Below are 18,382 nucleotides of genomic sequence, written 5' to 3'. Positions count from 1 at the left end.
TCACAGTGACTTAAACTGATAAAAACTTCAACCTCTATTTCACTCTGTCATGCCTTCTTTGCTGCCCATGGCCAAGAAGCAGCATGAGCCAGCAGACACTCGTACCATCCACGCCCCACGGCAGCAAGAGAAACAGAGGAACAGAGTCAAAGCTGATGTTTAATGGAAAAAAATGTACAGTGATAAAAATTGTGCACTTTTCCCTTGACACAGAAAATGATCCCCTTAGGAACGCTGCCTGTTCAGAAGCAAAAGCCACTAAGGTTGGTCCTTCTCCTCTGGCTTTTGCCCATCCAGTAACACTAATGAAGACCATTGCATGATCTCACAGAGGACTAAGGCTACACACCATTTCCACAGCCTCAGAGGTGAGCACAGCGTTTTATAGTGCAGACCATGAACTTGGGGCTCTTTTTAAGAACCTTTACTGCCTTTCACTAAGGGTAGCTCACCACGTATGCATTCATGGGTCTAACAGCCACTTTGCCATCCACTGGTCTGACCCACAACATCAGCACGGGTGTGGAGAAAGGGATGCAGTGATGCATCCCAGGTGGGATCAGGTGGCAGGATGCAGGTGGCAGCTGTGGGAGGTGACAGGGGTGGAGAGTCTTCACTTCACACCACTGAGGCAGTGTGAGACACAAGAGGCATCACAGCTTCATTAACCCAGGGCAGCACAGACATCAGTGACAGCTGAGGCAGCCAGCTGACAGAAAGGGAGTAGAGACTCCTTCAGAAATGAAAGATTATTCTGAGAATAAAAGCAACCAGAGTAATCAGCAAGACAGTTACAGAGGCAGAGGATAGAAGGAAGAGCACTCAAACCTGCAGGCACCTGGGAAGTGATTTATCCAAAACACTTACAAAAGTGTTCCTTAACAAATAAAATACAAGGGTAACTCACTGAAGGCCAAAACACTGCATATTAAAGGAAAAAATATCTTGCATTAGAAAGAGAGACTTCAGCCTTGGCAGCATCTGCTACAAGTCCTCTGCTGCCCACACCAGAACAAACTCCAGATCTCTAAACTCAAATTGTAATTTGCTTCACTACAGAATTCCCAACTCAAGCCCCAGTTATACCTCTCCAGTGAGGGTGAAACTCCAGCTAACAGTGTAATACATTCACCGACACCTGCAGACCTAATAATTGACCAGGGAGGATGTGGATGAGCTCAGCAGAATTGCTGCATTGCTCCTGCAAGGCTTGGTGTCCTACACCAGGAAACAGCTTCACTACTGCAAGGTGCATAATTTAATAAACCATTAACTCAAACCTGAGGTGAAGTAAATTCAGCATATTATATATTTCAAAATAGCATTAGAATTCAATTTAAGTGTCACCAAAAGCCTAATCCTCAGTATACAGAGCATATTAATAAGTGTCTTGGAGCCTGTGGTTTGATTTCATTTCCAGCTGAGTTGTGCTGCTGATTCCTGCTGCGAGGATGTCTCGGTGACAGCAGAGCAGGATCACAGGGATGACAGTCCCACTCTGTGGGGTCTTCCCAGGAGAACATGGGGTGAGCGCTGAAGCAAAAGCAATCCTGCTTCCAGTGGTGTCACTTCTTGGTGTCCCTGATGAGATGCTGATGCTCCCCACTGACAGCAGGCTCCTCACAGGGCCCCTGACCCACCCCTGCTGTTGGGTCCCTTTGCAGCCACAGGGGCAAAACTCTTTTTAGGTAAGGCAGGAGCTCCTGTTCACGCTGAGCTGCTGGATGAGGCACAAGAAGCTCCTCTGTGGCTGCCCCTCAACCACGCCATGGTGCACGACAGGGCTGCAGACCACAAGGAGGGACAGAGCCAATGCTTTCCCTCGCCTGGGTCAGGCATCCAGGGCAAATGGGGCATTATTCCCACCGAGAGCTGAAAGCACCAGACCTGTTCCCTTTCTGTGGGAGCTGGACATGTTCTGGCCTTTCCTCTGTCACCCCTGCCAGATCTTCTCTCAATCAGCAACCCAGGCACATCCCCCAGCAGTTTGGGAAATGCATCCCTTCTATAAATGACAACAGATTATTTAAGCAACAACTAAAGCACTCTGACTGCTTTTTAGTGTGCTCGCATTAACGTCAGTCTCCTCATATATCCAGGGAACGAATCCGGGATTTTCTTTAAAATGGTGGAGAGAGGTACAAAAATAGAAGCCTGCTTGTCTAAAATAAAGTTATGTGTTTGAAAGGGTTGGAAATTGTTTTTTAATCACAGGCGTCTTTCTTCTGGAATATAGTCTGTCGTCTATACATTCTGCTCTTCCACCCAATTTCTCAGGAAAATGCAGCAAGTGTGTTAATAAATAATTTATAAAAACATTACAAAAGATAAAGCACTCCTGCTAAAGCATTTCCAGCCCTTGACACACCAGTTAATTTGTAATCCTCTTTGCCTCCCCTTCACTGGAACATCAGCAGAGGGTTCGTGCTGCTGCTCTCGCAGCCCCACTTCACCCACCCTGCAGAGTCTTTGGGATCCAGGCAGATCCAGGCACAGCCCAGCCCAAGCCACAGCTCAGTGTTATCTGCTGTAGATTTCTGTCATGGAAAATGTTTCTCATGGAAGCAACATCCTGATTTATTTTCGCCATCTTGCGTGAGAGGATGGCTGCAAATGCACATGGCTGTCCCAGCAAACAGTGCCCCAGGGTTTGTCCTTCCTCCAGCAGCACACAAGCTGTGCTCTCTGTGACACCCCACAGGGTGGCTGGGACCATGATGCACAGAACCCTTTGCTTCCCTTACATGGTTTCTCTGAAATTCTCTTTCAAGAGTCAGTATGTTAGGCATGCGACCAAAAAAAAAAAAAAAAAAAAAAAATCAAAATAATGAAACTGGAAATTATTACAAAAGAGTTCATAGAACCCGTGGAATTTCAGTTGGACTGAGCAATAATTTTTGCACAGCTCCACCAATTCCATGAGTATTTCAGATCTTTAATGAACCCTGAAAAACATGATGGGAAATCTTGAGACATAGTTGTTCCAGTGACTGCACAGCAGCAGGGACACAGCAACAGGCACAGTGTCTTCAGGAGAGCTGGTGAGAAGATGAAAGGAGGGAAAGAAGAAAGCATCCTTCAGAGAGATCAAGTCAAAGGCATGTTAAGGAAGCACGAAAAGGGTATCCACAACTTCCTCATCCTCTGAAAATGCTTGTGCCAAGTGATAACACAAGAGGACTGACTGCTGCATCCTGCCAACGTCTGGCACCAAAAGCACCTCTGCTGCTGCAGCTCAGAGCTAAGTCAACACAGAGGACCATCCTGCTCTCCTGGAAGTGCTGTTTGGGCTCCCCACACACTGTCTCCTCTCCAGCACAGCTCCACATGCAGGCAGGGCACTGGGAACAGGAGCCACAGTCTGCTCTGTGAACACCCACCTGTATCCTCACCATGCCTGGGACGTGCAGCCACACTGGAGGTGGTTTGGTACCACAGACCATGCTCTGCTGTACTTCTATACCACTTAATTTCATCACACAGGCTAAAACACACTTTGGGAACAGGTGCCAGCATAGCAGCAACAGTTTATAATCCCATTAACAAAAAATGCACAGGCATTGTGGCTTGCTCACACCCCGCTCCCCAACACACAGGACCCAGCTAAGTGCCCATGTGCAGCACAGCATTCTCTGTGCTTTATTGCCCAGCCACTTTTATTTCACCCAAATGAAAAATAAAAACCCATTACTAAGCAAAAGTCTTGAGAAATTTTATGAGATTGTAATGCTTCCAATTTATGTTGAAAAAGCCCCAAATCCTCAAGCTGTCTGTCGCTGATCCAGCCAGGGATACAGGAGATGCTGCTGACACAGCACAGCACAAGTGATCAGAGAGGGAAATGCTCCTCTGACGGGGTGCTATCAAAAATAAATGGGAATGGCTTCCTCTTGTTTAGGGCATAATGGAAAACCAAGGCAAAAAAAATACAGAACAAACATTAAATTTATGCAGGACAGTGACAGATGTCATGTAGAACATTTTGAATGACTTTTAGGTCTTGATATTTTTTGCCCACTGCTTTCAGACAAGATGTATTTTAGGAAAGGAACATACTCAGGGAGCATCAAGCATCAATGCAGACATTCATAGTAACAAACTGCTGAATATTGAAGTGTATCAGAAAGAAGAATTCAGGAAAAAACAGAGTATAGAGAGAATATTGCAAAAGCCTCTGACATTCAATCAGTGCTTACACATACTCTGCAAGGCACAGCTGGTGCACACAGAACTGCAGGAACAGTAATTAAAGACCACTACCCAAATACTGTCCACCACCAGTGCCCCCTCAGCATCTCCCACTTGCTCCTTCTGTGACAGACATCCTGCCTGGATATTACACCTGGCACGACTGCCGATGTCCCTGACCTTCTCCTGCCATTTCCTACCCTACAGAAAAGCATTCCATGACTTCCATGGCTGCTGGGAGCATCCTGTGAGTGTGGGAGCAATAAAGATGAAATGCAGTTTCCCCCTAGGCTCCCAGAGAACTGGATTATCACATTTCAGCAATTACTGCAAACACTGGATTTACAACAGGGCTCTGTGGAGCTCTGGTGTGTCCCTGTGCCTGCCTAGCTCAGCCTGCATCCTACTCTGCTTCCTTGGCTCACCTGCCAGAACAGTGCCACTGACACTCTTCTGCACCAGTTCTGAATTATTCAGTGAGCAGCTAACACATGTGCAATGTGAAACAGCTCTCTGCCACCTCTCTCCAAGGCTTGCTACTCTTAATTTGCTCGACTGGCCAAGAGGTCTAAATTTACAAGTTTTTAGCATGATCCTATAGCACAGTTTATGTACTTCTTAATTAAGAAAAAGGGCAACACTTAAAATATGTATTTTCTCCCATCCCCATAGCACCTGAACTCCAGCACTAAAGGAGACATCAGGATCTGCCACAGGTGGAACACAATGAGCATCTAATGAGCTCAGCAGCTCCAGCTGTGCAGCACAGGAGGGGGAGTGAGCAAGGAGCCCATCACAGTCCATGGGTGAAGGAAAGCCTGCCTCTGTAACCCTGGCAAGCAGCAGCCCTCCCAGAAGCCTGGCAGCCAGGTTAATTTTCAGTTCCTGGGGTGCCAATTTCCAACGCACAGAAGGGAATGCTGCATCTCCCCGCTCAGCTGTGCCAATGTTTGAAAATCATCCATGTCTGAGAATCCACATTTTCCCCCCATTAGTCAGTACAAGCACAAACAAGGGGTTTTCTTCTTCTTTTTCCAATGACACAAAATCTGTTACTATGCTGAAGGTCTAACATGGGCAGGCTGAGTCCTGCCAGTGACAAACCAAAGCACTCAGAGTCTCAGCTGTGCCACAGCCCCTGCAGGAGGCTGGGACCTGCCATCACCCCCATCTCAGAAAAGGTTTCAGCAGCTCTGCTGCATGCTCAGTGAACTGTGGAGAGCCAGGGCTCTGCATCTTCTCAAAAGTGAACAGATAATGTAAAACAATAAAAAACTGAAGATCTACTGAGGTGTCTTCCCCAGCAACCTGTGAAGAAACCATCTGTGTCCTCATCTCCATCTTCATATCTGCCTGTGCCACTCAGCACGATCTCTTATTTCTAGATATCAGATAATCTAAAGAAAAATATTACAACCAAATGTAGGAAACCACCACCTTGGGCATGCTTTCTTCATTCAGGCCCAAGAATGAGTGGCCAAGAGAGCAAGAGGCTGCCAGTGCCCAGGTCTGGACCATGTCCAGCAGGAACATGTCAATGCTGGCTTGGCAATTACAGCATCTATTATAAATACTAAAGGTCTTTGGGGTAAGGCAGCACTTAAAATCTGTTATCAAGAAAGCTTGAAATGTCTCAAAAATGTGAAATCCCTTCAGAAGAGAGAGGAGGTGGAGGCCCCATGCAGCAGACCCCAGCCACAGCCACCAGCACCATGGTCTCTGCCAACAGCCTAAGAACTTCCAGCAGAGACCCAGAAAACTGAATCATGCAGCTCCAGATAATTGGCTCTCATTTCTCATCCCTCTGACCAGTCTGCAGGGAGCAGGCACATCATGTCAGTCATAAATGACAACACACAGTTGTTTAAGAAATTGGATATCACCATATAATTAATGGCTACGGCACTGTGTTAATGCATGAGGAAGGCTGTGAGTCCCTGTGGCTGGTTTGAGTCCTGGCCTTTATGCTGAAAATGTGAGGCAGAAAAGATCAAGAACATTTGTGTGGGGATTTTTAATTGATATCTAACCTGACAGTAGGATTTGGAGGAAGATCATCCCATAAAACATAGATGGCATTGCAGATTAATTGTATTTACTCCCCATTGAACAGACACTGCACAGAGAGAGCACAGAGAGAGTCCCAGGAAGGAGCTCAATGTCTCCCCAAAAAAAAGGGAAAGTCACCTATGTACCTTGGTGAACTATAAAGCCAAACATATTGCTGGAGATTAATGTTACACATTGCCCTGGCTATCCCTATTTTTGAATATCCAACTCATTTACCAGGGCAGTTGAAGTGAAAGCTTCTGAAGGAGATGCACAAAACACCTTCTGTCTCTCTGGTGTCACAGCTCCCGAATTCACCACAGAGCTGAACACAAACACTGTGCAGACGATAGGGAAGTGTCATCTATTCTTGGCCAGCTCCTCTCTGCATAACCTTGAGCGCATGACTGAAGGATGCCCGTTTATGCCTGGAGATGCTGCCATGAATCACAGACCCCTCTTCCTCCCACAGCGAAGGCACAGCATGTCCTTGGTGAGGAATACCAGTCTACCACAGCCACAGCGAGATGTCCTGCAGCACATTTTATAAATAGGCTTCTAAGAAATGTACTTCCCATCCTCTTGAAAAAAAAAAAAAAAGTGATTACCAGAGCAAAGAAAATGACTAAACATTGATGCACACCCTGTGAACGTGAAGAGCCAGACCCTGGGGAACAGCTCAGAGATCCTACAGTGCTGCAGTGCAACTCATCAGGGAGATGCTGGCTAAGTGCCACAGCAGCCAGGGCCAGCAGCACTTCTAGGGAGCACATCACAACGAGAAAAAGTAACACAAGGCTCAAAAACGAAGAGGAGAGGTGACCTATGGGGCCAGGAGGAGGACAAGCACAGCCTGGGTAGCTGTAAGAGAATCAATGCAGTCACGCTGTGTTTTCAGAGGAGCCACAATTCTCCTCTGCAAGGTGCAATGCTGCTCCCACCACTGCAGCCAAGCATCTCCTCTTGCCTTGCACACAGCATTTATATGCCACAGATGCAAATGGAGCTGAGAAAATACAGATACCACAGAGGAGGGTGACATATGGTGTGCATTTCCTTTGATTATGTCCGAGGTGTGGGCACCATCCTCTGTGGGTTGTGGGGGTCTGTCCTGCCCCAGTGACAACAGCAGTGCCTTTTTTTTTTAATATGGAAGTGCAATTGCAAAACTAGAGAGAAACAGGAATTATTTTCCATTTGCTTCCAGAAACAGATGTCACTTTCCTCACACTTGTTTGTTTTCAGGACCATGGGAGTTTAATCTTTAAAACAATATTTTTACAGCACGTGTCAAGTGCCATTTCATAATGAAAGAAAACAAATTACTTCCACTTTGCACACCATGGTAACCAGTCAAGAATGTGAACAGCTCCTCAAAGGTGGGGTCAGCAAACACCTCCCAGGCAAACTCCCACATGAGATCCTTTGCACAGCCCCACAGCCCCAGGGGAGCTGCCCAAACCCTGTGTAAATAAGAGAAATATCTGGCTTGACTCCTCCTGGGATTTTGCTGTTCCCACAACAGCCAGAAGAAAAATCATTGAGTGACTTCAAATACTCCCTGGGAACTAAATATGTCACTGGAGTAAAGCAGATTCACTGCAGGGCCAGCTCCAAGGTTCACCCCAAATTCAAACACGGCCCCTGGGTTCTCCTCAAAGTCAAGCACAGCCCAGGGCTGCTATCTCTCCCACACCACAGGATGCCTGTGCAGCATTCACTTCTCTGGCTCTTGCCTTGCCTCAGGATGGAACCACGCAACCAGAAACCTCCAGAAAGCCTCACTTGAGCCAACTCCATGTTTAGAGAACATATGAGCTGGCATCAGCTGCATATTGCTAGAGAAAATGTATAATCCCTCCAAGCAGAGACATACAACTAAGACCCAATTCCCTTGCAGACAAACACAATCCCCAGACAATAAAACACAGGATGCTGACTCCCCACCAGCAGCAGCTGAACGTGGCTGCAGCAGCTTGCCCAGGTGACCCCAGAGAGAGAACTCGTTGTCATCCTACCTGCAGAAGCCAGTAGCACCTTCTGTGAAACGTGGGGATGATGGAAGAATGGACATAGCAGCCATACAGGCACTGGGGACACAAAAAGAGAGAAATCAGAGTCAGGTTAGTGGAGGAACCATCCCAAGAGGCCGTGCTGGGGATGGGGCAGAAGCATGACCCACAAATGGAGGACATTGTTCTGCCCTGGGTCTGGGGCTGGTGATACACAGCACAGCACTGTGGAACCCTGGTGGAAGCACTGTAAGCTTTGCTACAGGTCACAAAAGCCCATCCCAAACAGTCCCTGCCATGCTACCTCCACCCAAGGGTGGCCAGGGCCAACAGGGGCTCCTGTGATGCTCAGCTGGGCTGGCCTTGGGGCTGCCTTTGAATCTTTGTTCCATGGTATTTTTATTTTTTGGCAAATACAACACGTTCATCTCTTTTCCCATGGCTTATCTCCTGGGTATTTCAACTGAAAATGTTGTGTTTGTAAACTGAAAAAAATTGCTGTCAGATTTTTTTAGACAGCAAAATGCCAAAATATAGTTTGTTTCTTTTCTTCTTTTTTTTTTTTTTTTTTTTTATTTTTAGCAGGTTTTTTTAATGAATTCTGCTTCTCTGATTAACTGAAATCACCAAGGCTGAGGAATTCTTTCTGCAGGAATAAAACCCCCATATTTGCAATATGTTAGAACTTTTTGGTTGGAAATGAAGCCCAGTGCCAACCCAAACCCACAGAACTGGTTTTAATTGCAAATATCCCGAGCGCAGAGGGGTGCCCGTGCTGCTGGACATGAGCACTCAGTGAGCACATGGGAGGCTGCAGCAGTCCCCCCTCCCCAGGATCACCACTCACAAGGTCAGCCTGAATTAAACAGGATTTAAGGACTGGCTGCTATCACCGAGTTATTTTTAAAACACAAATGACAAAGATTAATAATGTTTTTAAAATGTGTCAAGGGTACATTCTACACACTGAAATGCAGGGAGGAAAAAAGCCCTGCAGAAAATAATCCAAAGAAAAGCTTAACATTTAAATCCCTCCCGAGGGTTGGGGAACAGCTGCCCTGACAGTGACTCCTGCACACAGCACTGGGGGCTGCATGGAAAGGTTTGCAGTGTTCAGTTCTGCTGACTCAGAGCTGGTCCCCCCACTCCAGAAAGCAGCTTGAGAGGTGCAGCATCTCCCTGCCCAACCTGCTACCCTGTGAGGATGGGAAAGCTGGTCTGGAGCCACTGGAGCAGCCTTCACAGCAGCCAGGGACATCCACAGCACCTTGTGAGAGACGTATCAATCTATTCCAGCACCCCGACTTGCTTCCCACCCCAATTTGCTGTGGAGTCGATCGAAACTTTGCCCTGATTAAAACAAAACCCAGTTCTGGGCTCTGTGCAGCTCGTGGTGCACAGCAGGCAGGAGCACTGCCCTCCCTCTCCAGAGCTGTCTCGCAGATCATTCTAGAGCTGCCAATAATGAATCACACAAAAGCCTCCCACCTTCATGAAACTGGTCCTCAACATTTCAGCAAACCATTAAAAAATTCCTAACAGCTCACAGAATTCAAAAAGCACACAGAACGCAGAAGGGATTTCTTAAATACTACTTTGGGTTTTTTTTTTCCCCCGATGGCAGCAGGACATGGGAATCTGAGTCTGGATGGATGTTTTGAGGCTGGATGTCCTAACCTGGGCAGCTGGGATGAAGGAGATCCACACACTGAGCAATCTCCTGGCCTTGAAGAGACAGCAGGGACTGGAGAGGTACCACAGCAGCAGAGGAACACTGCAGGGGTGACACAGACCCTGGGAGCCCAGCACGCCGAGTGCAGGCAAAATGAGTGATGACAGCAATAAAAACCACATTAATTTTTGTGTAAGGAAAAAGTTGAGGATATAAATAGAAACCCAGGAAATCTCTGTGTCATTGTTTTGGAGGATTTTCAAGATTAATGGGTTAAGCGCTGTGGGTGACACAAAATCTGCAGCTCAGCACGTGGGGGTTGTGGGGAGGTGGGTGTAGGATATTCCTACACTTGGATCTGCTCACCCCTGCCTTTGGTCCCAGGATAGCCCAGGGCTGCTGAGCTACCAGCCAGCTCAACACCTCTCTGCAACTAATGAGGAGAGTGGAATTACCACCCTGCCTGGCCAGAGCAGACAGACAACCAGGGCAGAAGTAATACCTTTAGCTAAAGCAGTCTTTAAAATGAATTCTTGCTCAAAACAGGCAAAGGGGGTTTCATTAGCTGTGTTTTCTTTTATTTTTTTTTAATTGTTTTTTAGTGGGAAGGTAAAAGCTGCAGAGGCCTGTGTGTCTGTGGAGATGTTAATGCCAGGCTGGGCACTCAGCCAATGCATTAAGTGAAATCGAATTCCAGAAACCAGCTTTAATCAGCAGATTTTTAAGGTTAGAACGACTCTCTCCTCTGCAAGGCTTGCCAAGGTTAATTCTGTCCTGAGCAGGCTGAATTAATGGGCTGGACAGAGGAGAACATTTTTTTTTTTTCTCATGATTCTCTTTTAAGTTTACAAAATCTCCAGGAGAAGAGAAAAGGCATTTCGGAGCAGTCTGAGGAGGAACACCCCCTCAGCAGCTCATTGATGCTGTGTGGAGAACCCAGCAGCGGCTGGCAGCAGCCTGGCCCCAGAGGAGCCCTGGGCAGCAGCAGCAGAGGCACACCCAGCCGTGGGAGTGCTGTGCCCTGCTGCTGGGTGCCCATGGTCCCATCACCCATCAGGGACTGTGTCCTTGTCCCTGGAGATGACCCTGAGTGCGTGTGGCCAAGGATGCCCTGAGCACACACCGTGTCCTGCCAGCGTGGGGGATCCCTCCCCGGGATGAGACCCCCACACTGCCCCAGGACCAGCTACAGGCACCTTCTGAGCACCCCCACACTGCTGCTGGAGGGTCTGGCCCTGCCAGCTCTGCTGCAGCTCAGCCCTTTACAATTCCAGGGGTAATTAAAGAGGAAAGGCCTTCTCTGGGTAGCAAGGGAGAGCGTGCAATTACAGCTGCCCGCCCTGCCATTTGTATGCAGTGCACATTTGGCATTACCAAACTTCTGAAAACTGGAAGAAAGGGGGGGAGGAATATAAAATCAAATTATTAGTGGATTTTTTTTATCCTGAGCTCCTTAAAGTGATTGTGGCTTATTTAAAAATAATACAATAATGCTGAGGTGTTCTTTCTTAACAAGCATATCTTGGGAATGGAAATAAGAAAGCAAGAGAATCAAAAATTCAAGATAGGGTTGGACAGGCTTTGAAATTCTTCTCCCTGGTGAGTTACACTAGTGGATATTTTAAAAACCCTAAAAAACGCCTAGATTTTGTTCAGATTTTCACACTGAATTCCCAATTCCCTTAATAAGAAGCTAAATCAATCTTTAGAGAACAAATCACGTAAGACCTATGGCTGTACATTATTAAAATATACTTGAGCAATTTTCTGGTGGTAAGGCTTCAGCTTTCAACATCCCAGCAGCCTCTGGACACCAGGAGCAGGATCTGTGCAGGTTACTGGTGGAAAAGGACTGTGCCCTCTGCTCCTGGCTCTGTGGTGGGATTGGGCAACACATGCCCAGCCCAGCAGCTGATCAGCTCCCTGGTGCACCCCCGTGCTGCTAGGATCTCCCTCTGTAATCACTGACCATTTCAGAGCTTCCTCACCAATTTCCAGGAGGGAGCAGCACACTGCTGGCAGCAGCAGCTCTGCTGCCATGGATCAAACCTCCATGGAAGGCCAAGAGAGGTGTTGACTTCATTCCTCTCATCATCCTGATGACAGGGCACAGGTCTCCTGAAGCAGAGGCTGTACCTGAGCCCAACCATGCTCTGCTCTCACCTTTGCCTGCTGTAACACTGCAAAGGAGCAGCAGCCGTGCAGCAGCACATATGGATTCACAGGCATGGGAGGGAAACTGGAAAAGCAGCCTGTGAGTGCTCACATGAGTATCCTTCAATGCAGCAGCCTGTCTTTTGGTGATACAATCAAAATGCAATGACAAACCCCACTCTCCCATCCCTATCATGTTATATAGAATTATTCTGTGATTTTATCACAGGCATCTCCATGATCTGTTCTTACAGCTACCACTGCTATCCCATTCTTTTCAATAACATTTCTGTATCCCAGCAGAGACACCATCCAATCATTCTGAAACCAATCCATCTGAACTTCATACAATCACAACCAGAGGAATTTGTCAACTATTTGTAATTATACATTTGTTTTACGCGTAGGAGTGATTGTCCATCTGTGGTTTCTGTAACCAGCACCCAGAAAAATCTCAGCTGACCCTTTGAGAGGGCAGAGCCCAGCTAGAAAATTGAGGCAGCTGAAAACTGGGTTCCTTGACCACTGAATTAGCAACCACTGGGAAACACCTTAAATTTGTGTGTGTGTGTGTGCGTGTGACCTCTCTTCTCAAACAGACCTGAAGTGAGCATCTTCTGAGACTGGGGTATCTTGCAACAGATGATCCTTCCTGTTACAGTGTGCTCGGGCTATGCTTTTTCCCTTTCCAGGGACCCCTGTGACTGGGATCTGAGAAGTATGGTCCCCTCCTTCCTCCCAAAATGGGGTTGGCAGAGGGCCAGAGAGCCCTCCCTGTCCAGAGCCTAGATAAGGTCCCGTCCCCTCCTGGTTCTCTCTCTTTCCCCCTTCATCTCATGGAATAAACAACTTGGACAACCACATCGGGGAATTGAAGCCTCTTTTGAATCTTTGCCCAACTCCTGACCCGCCTTCCATCAAGGTCCCGTGTATTTGGTGATTTGGGGGGCTGCGAGGGATAGGCGCATCACCTTCCTGCAGGACAGGGATGCTGAAGCCACAGCCAGATTCCAAATCCACTTAAAGCTCAGATGAGGCTCTTCCCTGTCAGCTGCGGGAGCTGGAGCCAGCGGCGGCTCCCACCACGGATCAGGATGCGGCGAGAGAAGCCGAACGCTGCTGCGGCACAGCCCGAGCCGGTGCCAGCGCCGGCAGCCCGGGCCACCGATCCGCCCGGTCCTGCCGCGGCAGCGAGCGGAGCCGGGCAGGACCACGGGGCTGGGGCAGCTCCACTAGCAGGGAGGCGACGGGAGATGCTCAACATTCCCCCGAGCAGACTGGCCCCGACAGGAGATGCTCAACACTCCCCAGTGCAGACTGGTCCTGACAGGAGATGCTCAACACTCCCCAGTGCAGACTGGTCCTGACAGGAGATGCTCAACATTCCCCCCAGCAGACTGGTCCTGACAGGAGATGCTCAACACTCCCCCAGCAGACTGGCCCCGACAGGAGATGCTCAACACTCCCCCAGCAGACTGGTCCTGACAGGAGATGCTCAACACTCCCCGTGCAGACTGGCCCCAGTTCAGCTTTTCAAAGCACTAAACAGGGAGGGGAAACCACGCCTGAACCCTGGGGAATCCCCAGGGCCAGGAGGCTGCCGCCAGAGCTCTTGTTTTGACTTAAGGAGTGTCATAATACAGGAATGCGTCCAAAATTTCCCATTGCTGCTGCAAATCAAAACCAAAATGCTGCTAACCGTGTTTTCTCACTCATCATCTTGGAGAAACAGAGATATTAGACAGGTTTGGATTTTCCTCTGACGTTCATAAATAGTAACTTTGATTCAGCAAAGCACAAAGCCACGTGCTCAGATCTCAGCCCGCGCTGAGACGCGCCGCTGGCAAGGTTCGCCTTTCATTTAAGGAATTGCTTACAGTTTGCCAGGTTGGGCAAGGAGTCCCTGGTACTGACAGCAGATCCTAAAAACATTCTTAACATTGCTAGGCAGCTGCAAAAGCCAGAGAACCTGACCCCTCACTTTTCAGCTGTGGCATCACAGCAGAGCGCTGTGCAGCCCTGGGCACTGCCTGCTGTGCAGGCGCTCAGCCTGGTGCAGGCATTCTGGGTTTAATCCTAATGTCAGTTCTGTTCCTGACACATTTCAAACCCCCCTCTGCCCTCGATGCCACTGGCAGCCATACCCAGGTATCAGTTCCTAGATTTGAGCCCAGGGCTTTCCTGTGATGGAGCAAGGGAAGAAAGGTTACACAGCCTATGCATTGCAGGGCCTTGTCACTTCTGGTGGCTTTTGTTAACAAATATTGTTCTGTTTCCCTCGCTACTGTTAGAAAGCAATTTTTGAAATGTTCAATATTTAATGAAATATTTAAATGTTTAATGGGTTCTTTTTCAAAGCCTGTTTTCCCTTTGTGGGGTTCTGAAGTCTCTGAAAGGATTGCAAGGTTTTAAGTTTCTCACTGTTAGAAATGAATCCTCTAATGACATTTGCTTAACGACAGAAATCAACCTACATGGGGACTGATGCTTCCACAGGCAGCAATACCCATTGCCCAGCCCACTGCAGGATCATTGGTATGCATCCCCACACCCCCACTGCAGTGCCTGCCTCTTCATAAATGCATATTTCTTTATTAATACAGGGATACTTTAATCTTAGCCTAATTTTACCTTTAGGGAAGCTCTATCCCGAGGCTGCCAGGAGCTTAGACCCTCCAGATGCAGTGGTGTGATTTGTATTCAAAGCAGCAGGTCTATCTGTCAACATGTTTGTCTCCCTTCTCTGCCAGCTCTTATTTATAATCCCATTCAGATTAATGAATGACAGTAGTTCTCATCACAAGAAATTTGATTAATCAATTTAAGTGCTTAATCACTCTGGCCTGGGTGAAAAGCGTACTGGAGGGATGCTGCCTGGATAGGGGCAAAGTTGGGAGATGTAGGAGGAAAACATCATCACTTTCCCTCATGAGCAGCTTGATCCAGGAATGTGCACTGGATCCTTGACAGGATTATGAGCATTCCAAGAGCTCAGAATTTTCTTAGGGCCAGCAGTCATGGCCAATTAGTAATGAAATATCCACCTCCTGATCTGACACAAAAGGCTTCCTACTACTCACCTCATTCCCTGCTACTTGTGTCACTCCAACTGAACCCAAGAACTGTCACTCATAAAACCCCCTGCAGGGTGCTGCTGATGAGGAAAACACACCTGGGCACCCTGCAGCATCCCACTCCCCCTCAGTCCTGCCCATCGCTTGCCTGGACCTCAAAGACTCTCACAGCCTGGCTGTGTCACTAGCTTGAATACTCCAGAATAATCTCCAGCGTTTTCTGGAGACCTGGCAGGTATTTCAGGTGAGGGGTAGGAGCAAGGCTGAGCAGATACCACTGGTTTGCAGGGCAGAGACCACACAGTGTGAGCACTACCTGTAGCTGCTCTTGCAGATACTGTGAATGACATGATAAACCCCAAAAATCCCTGTAACACAGCTCCAAGCAGGCTGTGCTCAACCAGGTACGCAGGATATGGGAATTCTCACTGGGAAGGAGTCTCATATTTTACCTCCACTATCTAAACTCAAAGGGACTCACCTTGGAGGGAGGTGACCTGTTTGGAGCTGGGTACAAACAGGGCAGCAGGAGCTCTGGGGACAGAGCATCTGATGACAGCTGTGTGCAAGGGGTCACTGAGAGCAGATCTGGGTGATGCATGCTCCACATGAGAGCCAGGCTCCCGTACTTTCAGGTGAGGGAAGAGCATTCCCAACATCCCTGATGTGAGTGAGCAATTATTAGGGGGAAAAGTGGCACGAGAGACTGCTCAGACTCCACAGGTTCTAAACCAACACTGCCCAGGAGGTTCTCCAGAGGGATACAACAACCTACAGGACAGGCATTACCACAGTCCCCACACACCATCAGTCCCTAGAGTCTCCTCAGCCCGTGGCACCCCACGCCACCCTGTGCAAGAACTTCCTGACTGTCACCACACGGTGAGAACTGTGAGCTGGAAAATCGTGGAGTGTATTAATGTCACACTGAAATATGACACAATACACAGAAGTATTTTATATTTATTCTCTTTTAGAAATGTTAGAAAGACAATATAATGAGAACACTGCAAACAAGTCAACCATTTTCCTCCTAATCTGGCAATAAAAATGTCAAAGAAATGCCTAAAATCCTAATAGGAGAACAAAAAAATAATGGGGTGGGCTATAACAAGGATTTAGCTACAACTTTACTTGAAGGCTTTAATCATGTCTTCTACAACATCAATGGAAAATCAGATACAAAGCTGTGTGAACCAGTAATGTCTGTGTTGGTTGCCTCAGCTGCTGAGGGACTGAGACTGAATGGATCAGGCAGAAGCTAATGAAGACAGGTTGGGGCCAAAATACCTTTATATCTGGGGAAACTTTGCACAAAAGAAGGATTACTGAGCTGGTCCTGGTGGAAACTTGACTAAGGTAGCAAAGGCTGTGACAAGAGCAGCACCACATCTCCAGCCCAGCTGGCTCCAATATGACCATGATGGGCAGGCTGTGCCCAAGTGGGAAACCTGGTTATTATCTGTCTAATTCTGGTTTTTGGGAAAGAAAAAAGCCCATCACAGCATGGGGGAACCAGAAAAAAATGTGACAGTGCCCTGGGGAAACGCAGGCTGAGATGGTATTTTACAGACACAGTAGAAACAAGCCACATCTGGAACAATCCCAGGGCATACAGGGCATGGACAGATCATGTGAGGGACGTTCGTCTGACATGCTCACTGTCTGTCTGACACAGGCAAATAAGGACAAGTCTAACAGATACAACTTGTAGGAAATATATAAATATCTAAGAGAACTTTTGGGAGCTATTAATTATACATGCAGTTTTATCTTGGATTAATTTTGTGCTGGAATGGACAAGAAGCCTTTGCTGGAATCTTTTTTTGGCAATCTCCCTTGGGCAAAATCAGCTCTGGATCTTATCTGCAGACATCCCATACTGCAAAGGGCTCAGGTCCTCTTCTCTTTACTCCACTTGCTTACAATTAAGAGCAGTAGATGCTGCAGGGAGTGCCTCAATGACCAACACATGTCCATGCCTGACTTCAGGCTCTTTGCAAAGGTGGCAGGGTTCCACTGCAGCTCTGCACAGCCTGAGCAGAGAGCACAGGGCTGTGAGGGGCCGAGTGCTCCACACAGGGAGCTTCCAGTGGAAGCTGATATGGGAAGCTTCCCTTCCCATTTCAGGAAGCCATTTAAGGTTTTCAGTAGCTCCTGAATTCTGATAATTGAATCCAAGTGCAAAGAAAACTCAGAAGGACCTGACTTTCAAACCTCCTTTCAGAGAATCCCTTTATAAAAAAACATTTACACAACCTAAACCAAATTATTATGTATGCCAATGCTAAATCTTCCCATTCTGATTTACAATCCTTACAGCCTCACTATTGCTCACAAGCAATGGCAGCAGCTATAGTAAGCAGGCATTTAAGAATGTCCTTCTAGACAAGCTGTTGTAGAAATACTAAGTTTACAACCAACTTATCAATATTTCATTTCTGTCTCAAAAACCCAAATAGAAAAGCAGTAATTTCTCAAGATTAGGGCACCAAAATTTACTGAGGCTCACCAGCAGCAAACAGCTGAGTGTTTCTGATGTTCAATAAGCAGTGGAAAGGTCAACATTTTACTTGCATTAATTTTTTATCAGAGAAGGGAAAACTCATTTTCATGACAGATAATGAACATTGGAAGAAGTCTTTTATGGCAAGATACACAAGACGGGGGTACTCTCCATATGAACAGTGTCTGAACCTCAGTGTCCTTCCTGGTGCCTACCTGAGGTGACATTATCACTGGGATTTACCTGAAATGACATTATCACTGGGACTTTGCCTTCTGAAGAGCTCTTCAGGGCTATTTAACAGTTATGTCACTTAAGACAGCTGTGGAAGGAAAATACAACTCTAAACACAAAAACAAATATCTCCCATATGCCCTGAGACATTCTAGAAGGTAGAAACAGAGATGCAAGCTAAGAGCAAATTTTCTTCTTGTAAAATAATGGTGATTTCTATCACTGGAATTCAAAGTACAGCTGTCCAAAGAGGATCTGTCTACACATTGCCAACGAGTTATTTGCATTCTTTCAGGAATGGGACTAGGAGGCAGTGGCATCATGGACCTTGGGTCTGGACCATCCCACTCCTCCTTCCTTTTGGGTCACTCTGCCTGGGGCAGAATGGCTACAGGGCTGCCCTGCCAAGAGCTGTCCCTGCACTCCTCTGAGTGGACCATCCTCCAAGAAACACCTGGAGTCCTGCCATGCACAGAACACCAGCCAGCACCTG

General features: G+C 47.4%; 1 protein-coding gene across 19 annotated transcripts in view; it reads right to left on the bottom strand.

The window, feature by feature from the left end:
* The window catches only part of CAMTA1 (calmodulin binding transcription activator 1), a 225,140-nt gene that overhangs the window by 101,543 nt on the left and 105,215 nt on the right, over positions 1 to 18,382 (bottom strand). For all 19 annotated transcript variants that reach the window (XM_085558864.1, XM_085558869.1, XM_085558865.1 and 16 more), the window contains one exon: positions 8,256 to 8,327. In XM_085558864.1, coding sequence (XP_085414990.1) covers positions 8,256 to 8,327 — 72 coding nt within the window. The remainder of the gene's footprint in view (positions 1 to 8,255; positions 8,328 to 18,382) is intronic.

The sequence above is a fragment of the Lonchura striata genome, chromosome 21, assembly GCF_050655825.1.
Source record: "Lonchura striata isolate lonStrDom1 chromosome 21, ASM5065582v1, whole genome shotgun sequence".
NCBI lineage: Eukaryota > Metazoa > Chordata > Aves > Passeriformes > Estrildidae > Lonchura > Lonchura striata.
The sequence above is the reverse complement of the archived record's forward strand: the minus strand, read 5'-3'. Positions and strand labels throughout refer to the sequence as shown.